Source organism: Chanos chanos, chromosome 3, assembly GCF_902362185.1.
Source record: "Chanos chanos chromosome 3, fChaCha1.1, whole genome shotgun sequence".
Lineage (NCBI taxonomy): Eukaryota > Metazoa > Chordata > Actinopteri > Gonorynchiformes > Chanidae > Chanos > Chanos chanos.
Window position 1 is genome coordinate 20,365,001 of NC_044497.1, and position 20,503 is coordinate 20,385,503.

Below are 20,503 nucleotides of genomic sequence, written 5' to 3' on the forward strand. Positions count from 1 at the left end.
CTACAGGAGTACCTAGAGCGTCACATTTGGAAGCTTATGGCCACCGACCAAGCTTCTGTATTTGACAAGTCGGGAATGAGAACGCATTGAACACACACGTACAGAGAGCCAAGAGTGCCACCAGTCAGGTGAACACACAAATTCAGACACACATTCACACACACACACCACACACACACACACACACACACACACACACACACGTGGAACACATTTTGGAAAATAGAGTGGTATACAGAGATTCAAGATTCAAGAGATTTATTTGACACATGCTTGTTTGTACAAGTACAACAGCAGTGAAATGAATTTCAGCAACTCCGACAAAGGTAAAGCTATGTATCAATATAAAATTAAATAAAGAAAAAGAAAAAATATAAAGCTATATACAGGGAAAGTAACGGAGAATCAATATGAAAATAATATCAGCTCTATACAGGGAAATAAACAGTTTGCAAGTGTATAACAGTTTGCACTGAAGGTGCTGCAAAAAGATGCATAGTGAAAAAAAGGTGAAGGTGTGTAAACAGTTTGTATTGTAAAGGTGCTGCAAAGATGCAATGTGCAAAATAGGTGCAGGATGTGTATTGGATGTGTGTTATGTAGGTTTATGAGCGTTTATGGTCCGTATGGCCTGGGGGAAGAAGCTCCTTCTCAGCCTCTCTGTCCTGGCCATGCTGGAGCAGAGGCTTTTGCCAGAGCGCAGCCACCGAAACAGTATGTGTTTGGGGTGATGAATGCCCTTAATGATCTTGTTTGCCCTGGACCTGCACTGCCTGGTGTAGATGTCCTGGAGGCAGGGCAGTGCTGTCCTGCTGATGCGTTCAGCGCACCGGATCACTCTGTGGAGCGCTGTCCTATCCAGAGAGGTGCAATTGCTGTACAAGGTGGTGATGCTTCCAGAGAGCACAGACTCTGCTGTGGCGGTGTAGAAGGATTTCTGCAGCGCTATAGGGATCTTGAATTTCCTCAGCTGTCTGAGGTGAACAAGCGCTGCCTTACTTTCTTCACCAGGGTGGTGATGTGTGTAGTCCATGTCAGGTCCTCAGAGATGTGAACTCCAAGGTACCTGTAGCTGCTCACTTTCTCTACAGGGGTCTCGTAGATCCTGAGTGGTGTGTAGTGGATCCTCTCCCCTGAAGCCTACCACCATCTCCTTGGTCTTGGAGACACTCAGGTCCAAGTTGTTGTCCCCACACCATGATGACAGCACCTCCACCTCGTCCAGGCTGTCTCATTGTTGTTGGAGATCAGGCCTGCCACCACTGAGTCATCCACAAATTTCACAATGATGTTGGAGCTGTGTGTGGCCATGCAGTCATAGGTGTAAAGGGAGTAGAGCAGAGGACTCAGGGGCGCCGGTGTTGGGGATTCGGGTGCTGGAGGTGCAGTTTCCAGTCTTCACCACCTGTAGTTTGTCAGTCAGGAAGCTCTGGACCCAGGAGCAGAGTGAGGAGCTCAGCCTCAGGTCCCTGAGCTTGGTGACCAGTCTAAGGAGGATTATAGTGCTAAATGCCGAACTGAAATCCATAAACAGCAAGCACACAAAATTCCCCTTACTAATGTCAAGGTGGGAGAGGGTGGAATGGAGGACGTGGGAGATGTCGTCATCAGTGCTTCTACAGGGGTGATAGGCGAACTGAAGGGGGTCTAATGCACTTTGTGCATAAGCTTTCTTCTTTTTTTAAGAAAAGAGAATTTAACACTCTTTATAAACACTTGTAACAAAGACACCAAAGAGTCTGTCTCTTTTCACCTTTACAGTGTTCTACATTCATTCAGTTCTTTAGCCTTCAAAACAAACCAAGCCACATATATTCAAACAGTGGTCCTGTGATTACTATCAAAGACTGCTAGGCTTCCTGTTCATAACACTAACAGGCCTAGCAACTATTGTACTTTACATAAGAAAGACAACGCAGTCTTCAACCAAAGCCTCAGGGCTAGTTTACAGCACACAAACTCACAGAGACAGTGTGCACTAGTTTGCTCTTAAGAAATGAATGGAGTACATGCTTATATATTCTGTTTAATACAGAGCCTTCTTTCATTCTTCTCTCTGAAACCAGGACATAAAATATTCATCAGAACATAGTCTGCCTATGTGAACGCACGTTTGTGTGTGTATGTGTGTGTGTGTGGTTTCACATAAATTAAACACTCTCCCAGACTTGGTAAAAGTCTGAATATGAAAGCTTAATCAGATCTGAGAGAACTGCTGCATATCATGGTAAACACTGGGCTTGTGTTCTGATGTTTTTACTGTGTGTGTGTGTGTTTAATTCTTTCAGCTCAACTATAAGCAGAGTGCTGAACTGCGGGAGAATTCATATGGTACAGTCACAGACACCCCAGAGCTCCTGCACACCGCTTACCTGAAAGACGTCTACAGTCAGGTCAGTTCCCAGGATCCATCCATCCATCCATCCATCCATCCATCCATCCATCCATCCATCCATCCATCCATCCATCCATCCATCCATCCATATATCCATCCATGGTCTAAAGGTTAGAGAACCGGGCTCGTGACTGGAGGGTTACTGGTTCGATTCCCAGGCCCAGCATCCGTGGCTGTGTGCCCTTGAGCAAGGCACTTAACCCTAATGCTCCCTGGGCGCAAAGGAATGCTTCTCCTGTGTCTGTTGGATGGGTTAAATGCAGAGACATGTTCTTTGTGTGTGTGTGCAATCACGGAGATTTACATCCATCCATCCAGTGTTATATAAGATAAATTTGTTTTTGTACTGTGTGCTTTGATGTGCCAGTGAATGCTTGTGTGTACATGTTTGTATGCGTATAAGTGTGCGTGTGTGTGCGCGTATGTCAGCCTGCTTGCTTGTGTGTGTGTGTGTGTGTGAGAGAGTCTTTGTTTAAGGTCTAAACAAGGTCAGTTTTTATGAATAAAAGAAAAACAGAAAAGAAAGAAAGTTCAGTACTGTAACAGAGACAGAACAGAGTTAACCTGGGACAAAGTCAGGCTCCTGACTGGCTTGCTGTGTGTGCTGAATGAGGTGATCTCATTCTCCATAATGAGTTGCACAGTTCTCATAAGAGCCTGTGTGGAAATTGAAGGCTCCATTTGAGTCAGTGTCTTCTCTGTGTGATGCAGAAGAAGTATAAGGACGAAGCAGAGAAGATCAAGACTTCATACGGTGTGGTGTCAGACACACCAGAGATGGAGAGAGTCAAAACCAACCAACGCAACATCAGCTCAGTGTGTGACACTTCCAGTCCTGATACAGACCACACATACACACTAATAGCCTCACACACAGTTTTGTGACATAACAACACTCTTACGGGCTTGTGCGCAATTACACAATACTCATTAAATAAACACCAAAGTTCTCACAGACAACTTACACTGAACACACCAGACACACACAGGAACGACCTCACTGAAAATGAGTTGTCTGACATACATACTAAAGTCCTCATAAAGCATAATACCGTACACAGAGGATACACACAGTAAAGTCCTCATAAACATACACAGTATTAATACACAGTACAGACACAGTAATAATACATACTGCTCCACTGTGTGATTTTTTTGGTGTGTCATGTGGTTCCTGAGTGCTGTGTCTCTGGCTGTTTGTGTAGTTGAGGTATACCTGGGACTCCAAACTGCTGAGGGGGCTGATGTCCACAGTAACAGACACTCCAGAGATCGTCCTGGCTCGGGAGAATGCCAAGAAGATCAGTGATGTTAGTGTTTGCTATAAGTCATTCACATTTCTCCAGATAAAACATTGCATCTTCTTAAAATTGTGTTTCTATTCAAATTCATAATAGTTTATTGTGAGTGATATTGCAGCATAAGAGAGGTAAACATTAAATCAGTCATAATGATGAAGCCACAGCACAAAACACCTCATTACTGTCGGTGCAGTCACATAGTGGAGAGTTGAAGCATACTGTCCCTGTGTATGTGTTTAACGTGGGACAAGAACGTTTTTCATATACTAGCACCAGTAGTGTGTTATCATCATGCTGTGAGTGGCCTGAGGATGTGTGAGGGTTTGGAGTGATGGATGGTGTAGTGTTGTGTGTTGTGGTATGTGTTGTGGTGTATTCACAGTTGCAGTACAGGGAGGGAATAGGCAGTGGGACAGCAGTGAAGGACACGCCCGAGATGGAGAGAGTACGGAGGAACCAGGAAAACATCAGCTCGGTTAGCGCAGCTTTATGTGTGACTTTACACCTCCACCATATAACCACACAGACCAGCCCTGATCATCCTGTCATGGCTAAAGTCTTATTCAGAGCTATTATTTGCACACTGTGGAAAGAACACAGATGTAATGCCAATGTTGGTGTAGCATAATCAATATACTGATGCATTCTGAAGCTCAGTGTCTTAAGGATGACTTATGTAAGGAGTAAACTTAACACAGGTGAATATTTCAGGCTGTTGTAACAGAAAAGGCTGTCAAAGGGGAACATTCTGTCTGCATGTCTGAGGTCAAAGCCCTGCAAACAGTGTTGAGTATCTTACGTGACTAAAGAACTGAGATTAATTAGTAACATGTGTCAGCAAATCGAGGGCGGTTCATGATGTGTTTTTAGCATGGTCTGAGGATTTGGAGTGTTGGATTGTGTTGTGTGTTGTGGTATGTGTTGTGGTGTATTCACAGTTGCAGTACAGGGAGGGCATAGGCAGTGGGACAGCAGTGAGGGACACGCCCGAGATGGAGAGAGTACGGAGGAACCAGGAAAACATCAGCTCGGTTAGCGTAGCTTTATGTGTGACTTTACACCTCCACCATATAACCACACCGACACAGACCAGCCCTGATCATCCTGTTAACATTCACACACTGTGGAAGGAACATAGGTGAAATTTGTCTAATTATTTGCCTTTTAAACATTTTTTTCTTTCCTTCCTCCGCTGCGTCTTGTTATTAGTGGTTGGTGCTACATCAACCTTCTGGAGAAGTGAAAGTTCTACCTACTGAACCACTCAAGACAGAATAGCCCAGTTAGCTTTTTAATTTATCGGTATTTATAATGGAGTGCATGAATGGGAGTGCCTCAAAAATGTCAGAGAAGTCAGACAATCTAGTCACATCTAAAGAAAGATAAAACACAGTAAAACACAATTTTTAAAAAAAAAAAAGATAAAATATCGAAAACTTGACATGAACTTGGCTGGAATGACTAATAATCTTATGATGAGCTATGATGAGTTATGATCTATGATGATCATATTATTATCATATACCTTATGATGAGATGAGTTGAGTTATCACGCAGTGTTGGGACTCAGAGCAAAGGGTAATTCAGATTGAGCTGTCTGCAGAGACACTGACTGGACAGTGACTGAAGTTAGGGACAAATTCACAGATGTTTATTAAAGATGAAGTTAGGGACAGATTCACAGGTGTTTATTAGACATGAAAAAGCTGTGAGATTCTTGATGTGGTATAGAGAAGATTTTTATACCTAAATGGCCTGCTGCTGTTCCCTTCAGGTGAAGTATAAGAAGCAGGTGGGCCAGGGAACCAGTGTGGGGGTGACTCCAGAAGTGGAACGGGTTCGACAGAACCAGGAGAATATCAGCTCGGCAAGTCCACACTGTCTTCCCACAGTGCCTCTACAACAATTGCCTTTACATCCAGAATTCAAAAATGTAAAGAGAGAAATGTGTGTGTGTGTGTGTGTGTGTGTGCGCTTCACTTTATCCAGGTTAAGTATCAGCGGGGTCTTCAGGAAATAAAGGGCCAGCCCTGTACAGAGCTGGACACACCCGAACTGAGGCGTGTCAGAAAGTCCCAGGACAACATCTCCATGGTAGCATGCCCATTGCCATGGCACAGGTGCCATGGAAATAACCCCACTCGGAGTTTGGGATGCCACTGAGTGAGACTGCCACACTTTAACCTACTGAGAAGCAGAACATGTGCCTACACTCTCTGTGAAGGAGAGATTTCACTTACTGTACGGTCACAAAGTCACGAACTGCTGTACTAATAAAGAAACTTGGGTAACCTTGCCTCCCGTGTGAAGTTTTTAAGTCTCTGACCAAAATGCACCCTTTAAACCGCATCTGTGTGACTGATCAGAAACTGCTTTGGAGTGTGTGTGTATGTGTGCATGCAAAGTCTGAGTCAAAGTCAGCTGGTCACTGACAGTTTTATAACAGAAGCACTCTGCGTCTCTCAGGCAAAGTACCACGAGGACTTTGAACGGACACGGGGTCGAGGCCACGCACCGTCACAGGAGGAACTCCACCCAGGGTCAGACCGAATGTACCGCAACAACCAGCAGATGAAGGAGGCAGCGTATAAGGGTGTCCAGCCACAGGTGGTGGAGATGGACCGCAGACCTGGAGTCATGGCAGGTGAGCGTCCCTCTGACTGACCTTGGATCAGCTTCACATCTTTATTAAAAACAAAATCCTCCTCCTTAGTCACTGTCACAGATTCCCAAATCGAATAAGATTTTAGGTCACCAACCTGAGTGGAAATCAGACTCATGAAAAGTAGTCACCTTCTGGGTTAGGGTCTTTGACCTTTGACCTCCTTCAGCTCTGACGAGACACTGAAATTACACAGCCTTTGTCTCACACTTTCAAATTGCTGAAGAGAATGTTTCAGATTTTAAAGACACTACAGTCTGAATGCCGACACAGCTTTGAATCATTAATATTTTTGTATAATATGATGAGCCTCATGTGAAATGTGCTGAATTTCAGTTTCTATTGTCATTTCAAGCCTTTCCATACAGCAGAACTGACTCAAAATATGCTAATAAGAAGACAATGTCAAAACCAACCAAAGCATCAGGGAAAATTGCCAAAAAGTTGCTCAGCTTGTCAGTCTGTCCATTCAGTGTATCTCAACCTTCAGACCTGCAGTAGTTACTTCGCTTTTCTGATTGACCTTTGACCCTTCCTCATTTCACACAAAAAGACCTGAAGGTCTGGCGGACTGACCCAGGTTCCATCTTTGACTTTGACCCTGTGGAAGATAACATTCAGTCTAAAAGCCTGCGACGGATGACCGGTACTGCATCACTCCTCTCTACTGCCGCTCACACACTCTCTTTAATCTCTTCACTCTTATTTCTCAGTCCTCTCTACTTCCGCTCACACTCTCTCTTCAGTCTTATTTCTCACCTTACAGCTGCTCTGTTCAGAAACGTTTCTCTCTAACTGTTTTTTGTTATAGTAATGTAATGTTAGGTCTGCTAATTATCTCTGTGCTGACAGAGCACACAGGTCCTCTTTACCTTCATATCCAGCAGGGCTCTCCCAAATCCCATCTCTGATCACTGCAGTCCACTCTGCTCTCTGACTGGCTAAAGCAGGCACCAGTCAGATTCTAACTATGAAGTGGATGGGAAGCAGGGCTTGAACCCTCCTGCTGGGATTTGGGAGAGTGTGATGGACAGTATAATTAGTTTGTGTCAGTTTGTGTCACTGCAGTCTTCAACAGTTTATGCTTCCAACTTTAGACAAATGTAAAGAGCCTTAATGTTAGTCAGTTCTTCACTCTAAACAGTGTACATTTCTACCAATTCATTCTCACCCATTCTTACTCAAGGCATCCTACATTCATTCTTTTCTCTCTGGTAATTTTCTCCTCTCTGGCGCCCCCTGATGGTTGTGTATGACAGAGCGTGCCAGTCGTTTGAACAGACAGCATTCCCAGCAGTCAGTTCACTCTCACTCCCAGTCAGTGTGCAGTTCACTGGGATCTGAGCTCTGGGACAAAAGCCTCTCTGTGTGCAGCAGCAGTTCTGCACTGCAGTCACAGGATCAAGGTAGACAAGGAGACGCATGCACACACCTGTGCATGTCACAACTCTTAATGTGTGTGTATATGTGTGTGTGTGTTCTCACAAATTTGGCAGGTGTAAACATGGTGGCTGAGAAAAGAAACCCTTGCATGTTGTGTGTGTTTGTGTTAGTTTATGTCAATTAACAGGTAAATGAGATTCTGTTTACTTGCAGGGACCAATGCACTATAATTGTGTTGCTGTCTACAACTGTCCCATCTCTCAAAAATCAGCAGTACTCACATTTGAATTTATTTTCCACTGTTTTAATTGATATTGCAACAGTTTGTGCTTTACCTTTGGACAAACAAGAGCACTTTTTTTGTCACAGGATCTGATCACACCTGGAAACATGGCATCTTACTTCCAGCTCACCTGTCTCTGTGTCAAAATGTCTCACAGAGTGTAACTGAAAACCTCCAAAAAATCTCACACTCTCCCTCCGCCCCTGTCTCTCCACCTGTTCTCCTACTTTGTCTCTGACCAGCAGCCTCTGTGTTTTCAGGAGCATACCATCCCAGTGCTCAGCAGCAAGGCTATGGCTACATGCACCAGACCAGTATGCCTGCTTTGAGAACTGTTCAGTCCCCCCCACACTCAGCAACCATGGTATGACCTATCCTCTCAACTCCTCTCAACTACTTTTCTTTTACTTCACTTCTGCTTCAGAGACTGACAACCTAGTCACGTATTGTTCTTGGCAGCTTCCAAAAGTTGTACAGTCTTTTTTTGTATCTGATTTGACAAGTACAACTTCTCATGAAGTACACTACCCTGCAATTTATTTGTTACACTTACTCTCTCTCAGAATGTGTTTTATGAGAAAGCTCAGCGCTGTGCTCGTCTTTTGTCGTTCAGGACTTTGCGAGCCTTTTCAGCGTTAGAGCTGTCAACAGTTAGTCATGTCAGCACGTGCTTTTGACTGCAGCATATAAGAATGTCCAGGTGCATGTAAACACAAATGTCTTCATCTGTTTTCTCAAATTGTTTTCAATGCAGGTTTGCCCTCAAAATGACGAATGTTTGGAATAACTGAAACGCAAACAACCTCCATTAACTAGTACTGAACAGCAAGACTAAGATCAGTTTTTCCAAATAACGATAGTGATGTGGGTTAGGGCACAGTAGCGTGATCTCAGTGGTTGGAACAATAAACTAGGCTAGTGTTTTGTATACCCTTGACTTGTTTATTTAAGTGTTTCCAGTTTGTATTTTGATGATTTAACCCTTTGTGGAAGTGCATTAGATAAGACCTAGAGTCACATCTCTTACATCCACAGAGCATAAGACTAGACCTATATAGACCAGAGTATGAAAACTAGACCTGTGCAGAACGAATCCACAAATGACACCAAAATAAATAAACAAAGTAATAACTAATTAAGGCTCGACAGCTGACATGTTTGTGTCACTCCATATCAGTGGATGTAAGAGACGTAATACGGGTCGTGGATAATCCCTTTCGTTCTTTGTTTATTTTATGTGACACTGTGATACTTCACACAAAAGCTTCGAACTAACCGACATACAGGCTTTAAACCTATATGTTCTCTCACACCATTATCTTGTTTGTTCGGTCTATCACACAGAGAGTGTACCGTGCCCTGTACGACTACGCTGCTCAGGACCACGACGAAGTGTCCTTCCGCGACGGTGATGTCATTATCAACGCTCAGCCAATAGATGAGGGATGGATGTATGGCACCGTGCAGCGGACGGGCAAATCGGGAATGCTGCCAGCCAACTATGTGGAGTGTTTGAACTGAAAAAGTTTCATTTAACCAAGTTTAGCGTTAGCGAGCTAGCGGCGACAGAGCTAGCTAATACAGAAACTGACTGGAATAATATGCTGTCCTTCTTTCTTTTTTCCCTGTCTATTTTTATTAAGCCAGCTGACTCGTTAACAGTAAAACAAACAAGCTGTAACTTGCATCACAGCTTGTCGCTTATTGTGAAACGTTCATTCCGTTGATGTACTTCACATTGTATTGTGACATATCGTTTGTCGGGGGTCATACAATATTCGTCAAATTATTTTTTTTTATCGTTGTTATTTTATTCCATTGTTACAACATACATCCCATTATGATGTATGATGTTGGGCAATGTGACACACCCCTCTTGACATTTTAATGGCACAGCACAATATGAAGTACACAATACAGTGTCATGAAAGGACCCTCTAATACTAACTGACATCAACACTCAGCTTTGATCTTGGTGTCTCCAGCCTCGTCTTTGATCCCGTAGTGAAAGCACAGACTCGAGCTCTGGAGGGCAAGGCACCCATTCACCCATCTCCCGGTTCATTCATCTACAAGTATTCACACTAGATGAAATGTCCTGTATTCCAGTGGTAACCACTTTACACTTGAAAGACTAACCTTAGAGGCACTCCCTTCTGGTAATGTGTATAGTAACACTGGCTCATCTGTGATGCAGGCAAAGGAGGGGTTCATCTCTCTTTGTGTCAGTCCACGCCGGTAGAAATGGCTGAGAGGCCACACTAAATCACCATCTTCAGACTATTATTGAAACACTTGTCTAACACCATAAGTGTAAACTGGAATTCTTCAAATGTTGTACTTTTGTTTGGACTTAATCACTAGCAGTTTGTTTTTAGATGATTTATATTTAAGCACTGGTCAAAGTGGTTAACTTGTGAAAAATCGATGCTGTTCAATGTCCTGTCCTCCAGGTTTAGAGTACTATGTGTGGGAACTTTTATTATTCTTCTCTTTCCTTTTGTTTCATGTTACCTTTTGCATTTAGAAATAAACACTGATAATTTTTTATTTACTAAAATTTATGGAGAGAGGAACCAACTTTTCAGAGCAAGCTTTGTCAAATGACAGAGACAGAGCATTTGGCTTTTGCTGACTTAGTAACACATTGCTTCTCATTCTCTTTTTCTTTCCATAAGACACAATGCATACACAGAAACAGTTTACCTCAGGTGACGGTGCGAGAGTTCACAGTGAGGTCACGATGCTACACAGTGTACCCTGAATGAGTCTCACCAGCTTCAGCCCAAGGTCTTAAAACTAACCTGTCGCATGTGGAAGCACATCTTTACACGTTATGCCTCTTAATATTTTACACCGAGGCATGGAAAACAGCTCCAGTTAAAAACAGTTATGGCAAGTATCACAGTGAATTACGTAGCATTAGTTCAAGCTTAGTGTCTACCCAGTGAGTTATTTATGCATTACTGCAAAGAACCAGCTCTCCAAGCATAAGTGCATACTGTAGATATGATGGATGGCATCTGGCTGTGACTGTCCTTTGTGTCCTATATCCCTTCACTCGTCCTTCAGTGGAGCTCTCTAGTCGATCCCCAGAGGAGATCCTATACAATCTACTGTAATGACTAGTCTTCTTCTCCAGAGAGATCTAGTTTTGTCCATCAACCTTTTTGACTGGTCTTTTTTTTTTTTTGTTCTATGTCAGTGTCTTCTGTATGTTATATATCCATAGATCATTGGTTTCTCCTCAGAAGTGACATTGAATTTGGTTGATTTTGTTGCTGTAGTTTAATGAAATGAAAAAATTATAGAAATGGATTTGAATTTTGACAAGTAGGTGTACAGTATTTGGTAAGTGCATGATGTGACCAAAAGATCATGAGTTTTAAGAGTGTGTGCACATGTGTTTGAAGACAACATGGGACTTTTCTGAACATTTTCTGAACATCAGTGGATGCTAATAAGCATAAAAACTTTGAGTTTGGTTTGATAGGTTGTCCAATGATGCTTTTAGGTGGCATTGCATTTGTTAATCCAAAAAAAAAAAAAAAAAAAGATGAAAGTTATTGGGTGGACTTATACAGCAAGCAAATACTTTTTTTCTGGATATATAATTTGTTGCCCGTTTACATGCATATTATTGTAAATTTTTTTAGGAAGATATTACATATGATTTAACTGACATACAAGCAGCCACTGTCACCTTTTTTTTAATCACTTAATTTTTATTTGGTTATAAATTGCAGTGTCTCACATGAGTGGAAATAAATGGCTTTGTCCAACATTAGCTGTGTTCTGTCACTGAAGTCATTTGTGAGTCCTGTCATTTTTGGTGTTGTCTGAATGAAAGACCCTGCTGTGCTGGAGTGCAGTATAAGTATACTGGAGCATATTTAGGAATAACTTCTGTGGATAAGTGTCCTGTGACCCATTAGTATTCCAGTTCACATATAAAGGATGTTTGTAATGAGTCAGAATCACTGACACTGAGCATTGGGTTTCTGCTAAACATGTCACAAGAAACAGTGTCGGTTCCATTTGCACTGTTTATAAATTCACTGTTATGCAGTTGTGCTTCCTAATACATCTGAAATTTGTGTAGCTTTTGTAAGATGTGCTACAAGGAAAACCTAATGAGACACCATAAAATGATGCGTTTACCAGTGAGTTAAATCAAATTATGTGGAGAAAAATGTAACCTTTGCACACAGAACAGAAAGGCAGAAAAGCATAATTAATTTTCTATAAAGTCATGTAATCACTAAAAATTCCAGGCATGAAAGGCGAACCTTAAGGGAAAATATTCAGGATTTCACAATTCATTTTCCCCCTGAAAGAAATAAAACTAAAACTAAAATTAATTCTGCTCATGCCAAACTTTTATTAGTTTTATCAGTTATCATCAGTCACATAAGCATCTGAAGCATGAGATAAAACTGCTGTATCTCTGAAATACTACACAATACAAGAGATTTATGAAATACTATAAGTGTATTCTCTAAAAGAAAAAACATCTTAAGGCTCTTTTTCTCATTTGGAATTCTCTAGCCTAAGCATGGACAACAAAGCATACTACTTCTCAAAATCATATAGAATGATTTATTACAAGACAGGGTTGATCAAATATGCTGACTGCTTTAAATTAATTCTAGGGTACTGAATGTTTGATGGATAGCTCTGATTCTGTTTGATTATATGGACAACATGGTACTGTGATGATTTCTGTATGAAATTCGACACATCTTCATAAACTGATCTTGATACCAAAGAAAAACATACATTTTTCTTACATTTTACCAGGGTATTTAATTCATGGTGTCCTAAAATGTGACAAAATTGTCCACATTACACTTTATAAATGTCTTTGGTATCGTGACAGATTTTTTTTTTTTGAATAATGGAAATGATATGTGCACTATTTACACTGGAGCAGGATTTCAATGCAGAACAGTCAGAGCGGTTCTGTCTGCCTGAGTCTCAGAATACACACACCTTACACACAGTGTACAATAATGCACTCCCAGGTTTACAAATGTCAGTCCTTAAATCACCATGTCTCTAAATAATACCACAGAATGTAAACAAGTACTGCTTTATAATCTCCTGTGTGCACTTAATAACCATCAAATTATACAACATAAAACATGCCTGTCCATTGTTCCTCAGCATGTTTATCCCTACCTCTGTGTTTCTTTCTTTACCTTTGATTTACACCGTACAGTCCTCAGTTATCTCTGTTTCCCCATCCAATTGTAAGAGGTTGTTTGACTTTTCAAGGTCTTCCAGCCTCGCTTCTTTCAGTTGGGCCTTGAACTGGGATCTGCTCTCTTAGCTTATGGGATTTCCCACAGTCTGAGAAGAAGGAACAGAATGTTGAGAAAGGCTCTTTGGATGTCAGCAGTGTTTCAGAACACACTTACACTGTAAACATGACATTGAGTTTCAGAGGAGTTCACCTCCTGCTGATCCACTATTTGTCTCTGATTGACTAGTAGACTGCACACATCTGTTTTTCAGGTAAAAAAAAAAGGGGGGGGGGGAAGCCTCTGATTCAGTGGCAGACTCAGGCTATTTGAAGGGCGGGGCAAAAAAATAAAAAGGGTACGTACTGCATGACATGGGGCCCCACTAGCGCGCAAAAAGCTATGATGCATCATCTATGATGAAATAGTCTTCATCCTCGATTAAGATTAACATTATGCTATTAGGCAATCCAGTATACGCACACCTCTATTATAAAAACACACAGGGAACTGTAAACCTTTAAAATGTTTATGCCCCATTTTACAAACAGCACAAGAAGCTGAAAACTTATCTGTTTAGCCAAGCCTTTTGCTAATGACTCTTTAGGACTGGATCTGGAGGACCAGATCTCGGGCATAGAATGTTTGGTGAACTGGGATGTTTGGATGCTGTTGCCCCCTCACTCTAACATGTTCACTCAGGTTTGTTGACTGTGGAGTGGGTGGCTGCCTTGTGTCCCAGAGTGCCATCATGTCCGTATTACCTTCTAGCTCTCCCTTTTAACTATGCTGTACTAGCTAGTCTTGCTGGAGTCTCTGCCTGCACTCGGCACACAATGTATATTTACCTTAACCATTATGTGGAAATGAACGTCTAACAATGTGTCTCTCTCTCTCTCTCTCTCTCTCTCTCTCTCTCTCTCTCTCTCTCTCTTTCTTTCTCTCTCTCTCTCTCTGTCGAGCCTCACATGCTACTCCTGAGACACCAGTGATCCTGACTCCTCCCGCCCTGTGGACCGATCCATCCTGGTGTTATCATCTTTCATCCCCCTGTCAGCCTCCTGTCTACATCGCCATCCCCTTTGTTCATGCTCCAATTTACTTTCAATTGTAACTGCCCACGTGGTCGGCACCTATTGCACGCCTGTCTGGCCAAGGAGGGGTCTCCATTTTCCTATTTCCCTTTTGGGTTTTTGGGGAGTTTTTTCTTGCCCGCCATGAGGATTAAGTCAAGGGGTGCCGTCATATTTTGATTTGACTGTTGTGGCCTGTAAAGCCCTTTGAGACTGTAAACAGTGATATTGGGCTCTAAATAAACTTGAACTTGAACTCCTTTTATAGGTGCTTCAGTTTTCTTTCTCTCCTTGGCCTTCTGTAATCACAGGGTAGCCCAATGCTAACCCCACTCTTAAGTTAGTTGAGAAAGCAATGGAAAGCCTGCCCTAGAGGGCACGTTGTAGGGGAGACTGTAGGGCACTGCATCTCCTTTTCTTCTCTGGGATTTTTTTCTCCCCATTGCAAGGGCACTTCATTGTGTTTTCTCACTTGAAAGAGCATCTAAGAGGGTACCTCATGATTTTTTTCATCAGAAAGGCACCTGTTGGGAACCTCAAGTTTATCCCATTGTAAGAGCACCTATATGGCACCTCATCACGTTTTCTCCACTGGAGGGGAATCCATTAGGAAACTTCCCCACATTCTCATGCACGTAGAGACACCCTTTACAGCACTGCATCACATTTTATCCACTGGAGGGACACTTTTCCTTTGGAGGAGCACCTAACTGGGCACTTCATCATGTTTTCTCACATGTAGAAGTGCCTTTTACAGCATTGCATCCTATTTTTGCTCCTGGAAAGGCCTACCTTCAGGACACTGTCATGTAGGGGCAGCATAGAGGACACTTCATGACGGCACCCTTTAGACCATTGTAAGGGTACACATAGGGAACGTCAAGTTTAGACCATTGTAAGGGCACTATATAGGGTACTGCATCACATTTTTTCCACTAGAGGGGCACTCATTAAGACATGTTTTCGAATTTTCTTGCTCTAGAGGGCACATCATCATAATTTATTGCATGAAGGGGCACCCTAGAGGGCACTCAATCATTTTTTTCCCTTGTGAAGAGCAGCCAACAGGGAACTTCCTCTCGTTTTCGCCACTGTAGAGGGCACTTTAGCGATGGTTTTTCAACCACGGGGGCACCAGGTGTTGCTGTCACCCCCCCCCCCCCCAACCCCCCGCAGGCATGTATTTTTTTCCCCCTTTTTTTCCTGCCATGTTGAGTCAGTTTACAGCTATTTTGAGTTGATAGAATACTCAGACTTTTCAGTGTTGAGTTGCTCGACAGGTAATCCCACTGTTGACACTTTAGAGTCCAGACTGCAGGCGCTTCAGCTAAAGGTGTCCATGCCACACAGTTGCTTAAATGACTCCCTTGACTCCTCAGACTGACTTAGTTAGACAGTTAAACTCCCAGTCCCCTGAGTCATCCCGCAACCCACCCATCTCTGACCACACCTTTGGATGCAACGCCAGTGCCCCCGACTATGCCTTTGGATGCGGCATCCACCCCTGCTCCGAGGCCAGTTCCTGGCACTACTCAATTTTTAAGTGGCTTACCGAGAACACTGGCGTCTCTGCTGCATGGCCCTCCCCTAGCCCCAGAAATCTTTCAGCGGATGGTGAGTTACATCCCAAGGAATGGCTGAAATCTGTTTCAGTATAAGGAAGCGTTGCAACTGATAGATGCTCAGATATTAGCAAAGATGCCAAGGTTCTTGGCTAAGGAGACTAAGGCCTGGTGCAATGCTATGGCACTGCATTGGCAGTTGTGGGCCCATTTTAAAGACATGTTTAATACTGCATTCTTACCCTCTGAAAACCAAGAGCTTATTCTGAAAGGCATCTTAGACCGAGTCCGGCAGACCGGTGAGCCCCTACCTACCTTTGTGGCTTGTATGGTAGGTGAGCTTATGAGGCTGCGATGCCCCCCTCCTGAGGCTGAACATTTGTAGACATGCATCAGACCAATATAGATTTGCTGATCTTTTTCAGGACGGTTGGGTGATACTGACCTAGTCGAGCATGTCATTGAGACAACATCAGAGAAGCCTATTAACCTCTCACCATATTGGGCGTCGCCAGCAAAACGAGCTGTTATCGAGGAACAAATCAACAAAATGCTCCGTGATGGTGTCATTGAGCCTTGTTCTAGCCCTTGGACATCCCTGGTAGTGATTGTGAAGAAATCTGATGGTGAGCCCCATTTTTGTGTTGATTATCGGAGGCTGAACGAGATCACAATCAAAGATTCCTTCCAGCTTCCTCAGATCGACGAGACGCGTGACTTTCTGTCTAGAGGTTCATTTCAGCATTTGACCTGTGGAGAAGTTATTGCAATGGCGAACCGTCAGGGCCTTCAAAGTATTCAGAGAAGGCCCTGGAATCCTCAGATGAAAAAAATAAAAAACGTATCTGATTAATTCTATAAATAAAATGAAATAAAATACAATTTAAATAAAATTAATCAATAAAATTAATAAAAGTTGTCTGTGTTGCTTATCTGTAATTTTACGGTGTTACGCCGACTTGTTTCTGTTGTTTTCTGTCCATGTACTGTGCATTTGAGTGGTTTCGCATTGGATCAGATATTTTTCTATGTTAAGAAAGGCCACCCAACGCCTGAACATTTTGAGCTCAGTCAACCCGCCAAAGCAGGCTGTGTTCACCATTTTCAGGCTGGCAACTGGGAACGATACACCTGGCTTACAGGCTCAGTTCAACACAAGAGGCTGTATTGCTAGGAGTGCTTGTTGTTTGGGACCGACAAGGGTGCGTGGAATTGGAAAGGCTTCGATAATCTTAGTTGTTTGGCTGCACAAAAACACCAAAACACAGCAGGTCATCTTAAGGCAACGATCACCATGAAATCTTTTGGAGACATGAGGATTGATCTACAGCTGGATGAACAGAGACGGAGAGAAACGACGAGGCACAACGAAAAGGTGAAAAAAAAATGGGGAGATTTTGAAACATCTGGTCGACTGTGTGATTTTCCTTGGAAAACAGGAGTTATCTTTCAGGGGCCATGATGAGGGCAGAGAATCAATGAATCACGGTAACTACCTAGAGCAACTATCATTTTTATCGGAATATGATCCAGACCACTTATCCACTTCCAAAGTGTTTACTGGAACCTCAAGTCAAATACAGAACGACTTGATAAGTGCTGTTGCTGTGATTGGTGAGACCATCAAAGAAGAAATAAGGAAAGCACCCTTTGTGGCTGTGATGCTGAATGAAACATCAGATGTCAGCAATACTGCACAGCTATCACTTGTTCTTCATTTTCTAACAGGCAGTGGTGTAAAAGAGAGGTTCATCAAATTTTAGGATGTGACAGGGAACAAACTGCACAGGATGAAGCTGCCCTTGTCCTTGGGTTCGTGGAGGAATGTGGATGCACGGACAAACGTGTAGCCCAGTGCTATGATGGCGCTGCCGTTCTGGCCTCGGGGCTGAACGGAGTCCAAGCGAAGGTGAAGGAAAAGATCCCACAGGCCCTTTTCATATACTGCTATGCACATGCCCTTAATTTGGTTTTATCTCAAGGTATAGCAAAAATTAGAGAATGCAAAATTTTCTTCTCACACCTTTCTGGCCTGCATACTTTTCTAGATCACTAAGATGAATGCAGCTGCTTGATGAAATATTCTCAGGAGCGACTGCCACGAGCGGCACCAACCAGGTGGAATTTTGCATCAAGATTGGTGTGCACTGTGTGTGAAAAGAAGGATGCTCTTAAGGATCTGTTTGATTACATAGTTGACCACCATGATGAATTTGAAGATGCTACCATACACAGTGCAGATTGCTACATGTCAAACCTGGGCAACATTGAATTTTGCTTTTTACTTTCAGCTTTTAATGAGATATTTGCACATGCAGATGTGCTCTTCGACATTTTACAGAATAAGTCATAAGTCAGTTTTGTGTTTTCATTAAGGGCCAGAGGAAACGTTTTGATCAAATATATGACGGGACTGTACAGAACACCGGCGTGCCAGCTGGACGGAGAGCCCACAGAGATTCTCGCTCACACTACAAGAGGCTACATGATGACATTCTTGACAGTATTTTACATCCAGTGCAAAATCGGTTTAAAGATCATGAAAAACTTTCATTCATTTCCCCTCTGGACCCCCAACAGTTCACCAGCTTTAAGACTACATTCCCTGAAACTGCCTTCTTTGACTTTCCACGGCTGAAAACCGAACTGTCTGTGATGTATTGTCTGGCAGATTTTCAGGGAAAGAGCCCATCTGATCTCCTTCTCTTTCTCCACTTGTAAAGGACTCTGTGACAGTATGCACTAACATGTTCAATATTAACGATCCCTGTCACCACTGCATCTGTGGAAAGGACATTTTCCGCTCTCAAACAGGTAAAAACTTAGGTGAGGAACACAACAGGACAATCCCGACTCCCTGCATTAGCCTCCTTAGCTATTGAAAAGCAAGTTCTCTTGGATCTGAAAACCAGTGATCAGCTTTATGATTAGGTTATTGAAAAATTCATCCAAAAGGACAGGAGGATGGATTTCGTCTTCAAATGAACATCATTGGTGAGTGAAACTGAATTTTTATTGCTGGTTTTGCTACAGTGTTGCTTCTCATTGCACTGGTTGCACTTTTTTTCCACACACTTGTTGAATGATTGCTGAATGTCTTTAATTTGTTAAGCATTGGTTGTTGTGCATTTCATTTGTGAGTCTTGACTTGGTCATTCTTTGCATTGGTAATTGTCGGCGGAAAAATATGTTTCTTTGTATGAAAAAACACTGTAACAGTTTATGTAGCCATTTTTTGTGTTAGTTAATCAACATATTAATTTGGTATTAATAATCAGTTTATATTTGCATTAAGAATTGATGACTATATAGTCATTTATATTAAAGTAAATGGGTGAAGTTCTTTTATAAAGATGTGACCTGTGAATGGTGAATAGAAGAGGTATTTCCAGTTCATCTGTGTGCAGAGAGTGCAAACGGTCAGGCCTTCAAGGTTACATGGTGTGAGCCTTTTTTGGAGGAAATGAGAAGACTGACTGTGTTGGAATATAGCCAAGGGCATTAAGATAAGATGAAACAGTGCTCTCATTTATTCTTTGTATTTCCAACAGTATTCTCATTTATTCTTAGTCGAGACCAAGCAGGTGTGAATTAAGTGTATAATGATGTTTACATTTATTCTCTGTATGCCCTTTCATCCTCTATCATCATAAGCAATAGCAGGAAACACCATCTTCACTTATTCCTTGTATTCTCTAACGAGCTCTCATTAATTTTTGTTTTTTATTATTGCAGGTGTTAGTGTGAGACACAACTCCTTGTATTCACCTTTGTTCATTTATCAATGCAGATGCCAATGTAAGACAATATCCTCAATTATTTTTGACCTGGGTCAAAGGTGTCAATTTCTGACTACGTTATTAGGAAATGATGATGTCCAGCAAGATAGGCAAAGAAGGTGGGAAGTCCTCTGATGACTGGCTTGACCATCATTGGATAATCTTTGATATGATTTTTGTATAACCATAGGTGATGTGTGCCAGTTAGTCAGCCACTCCGTTTGTTGTATGCTTTGAATACATGCAATAAACATATCCTGCATCAGATTCATCAAGACTTTGGCTGTCCTTGAATTTTACTGAAGATGTGACATTGGAGAAAGACTAAAGTATGGTGTTGGGATTCAGCCATATCTGGCCCAGGCTAAGAATTCTCTCCCACATAACTGTTACAAAGGTGTGGTTGTGTGGCAGCTATTTGTCTATGTAACATCATTTTTGTAGTTGAGTGGAGCAATTATTGTGTGTAACAATGTAGCAAACTACCTGTGTAAATGCACCAATAGCGTGTGTGTGGTGGACAGTGTGCTTTGCTTTGACAACTAGTGGTGAACTTGGAAACAATCTTGGCAATGTTGCTTAAATCTGATTACAGTGACTGCCTCCGTGACTGTGTGTTTTTGTATGTGTGTGTTTTTTTGGGGGGGGGGGGGGCAGAAGGCCCAGTTCCGATAGGTACGGTTCACTACTGGTTTATTGGCAGGTTGCAGTGGCTCAGGCCTCTCGCCCCAAGACAGCATTCGTCTCGCGCTGCAGGCTATATCAATTTAAGGTCCTCCCCTTTGGCCTCTGCAATGCACCGGCCATGTTTCAGAGGCTTGT

At 42.4% G+C, this 20,503-nt stretch overlaps 1 protein-coding gene across 3 annotated transcripts in view; it reads left to right on the forward strand.

The window, feature by feature from the left end:
* Positions 1-11,206, forward strand: part of LOC115807885 (LIM zinc-binding domain-containing Nebulette-like) — a 96,139-nt gene extending 84,933 nt beyond the window's left edge. Inside the window, exons 5-7 of one of the 3 annotated variants that reach the window (XM_030769073.1) lie at positions 6,163-6,340; positions 8,270-8,388; positions 9,369-11,206. In XM_030769073.1, the coding sequence (XP_030624933.1) occupies positions 6,163-6,340; positions 8,270-8,388; positions 9,369-9,545 (474 nt within the window). In that variant the 3' untranslated portion in view covers positions 9,546-11,206. The remainder of the gene's footprint in view (positions 1-6,162; positions 6,341-8,269; positions 8,389-9,368) is intronic. The other 2 variants (XM_030769075.1, XM_030769072.1) reach the window with 2 other exon arrangements.
* Positions 11,207-20,503: the final 9,297 nt, after the last annotated feature.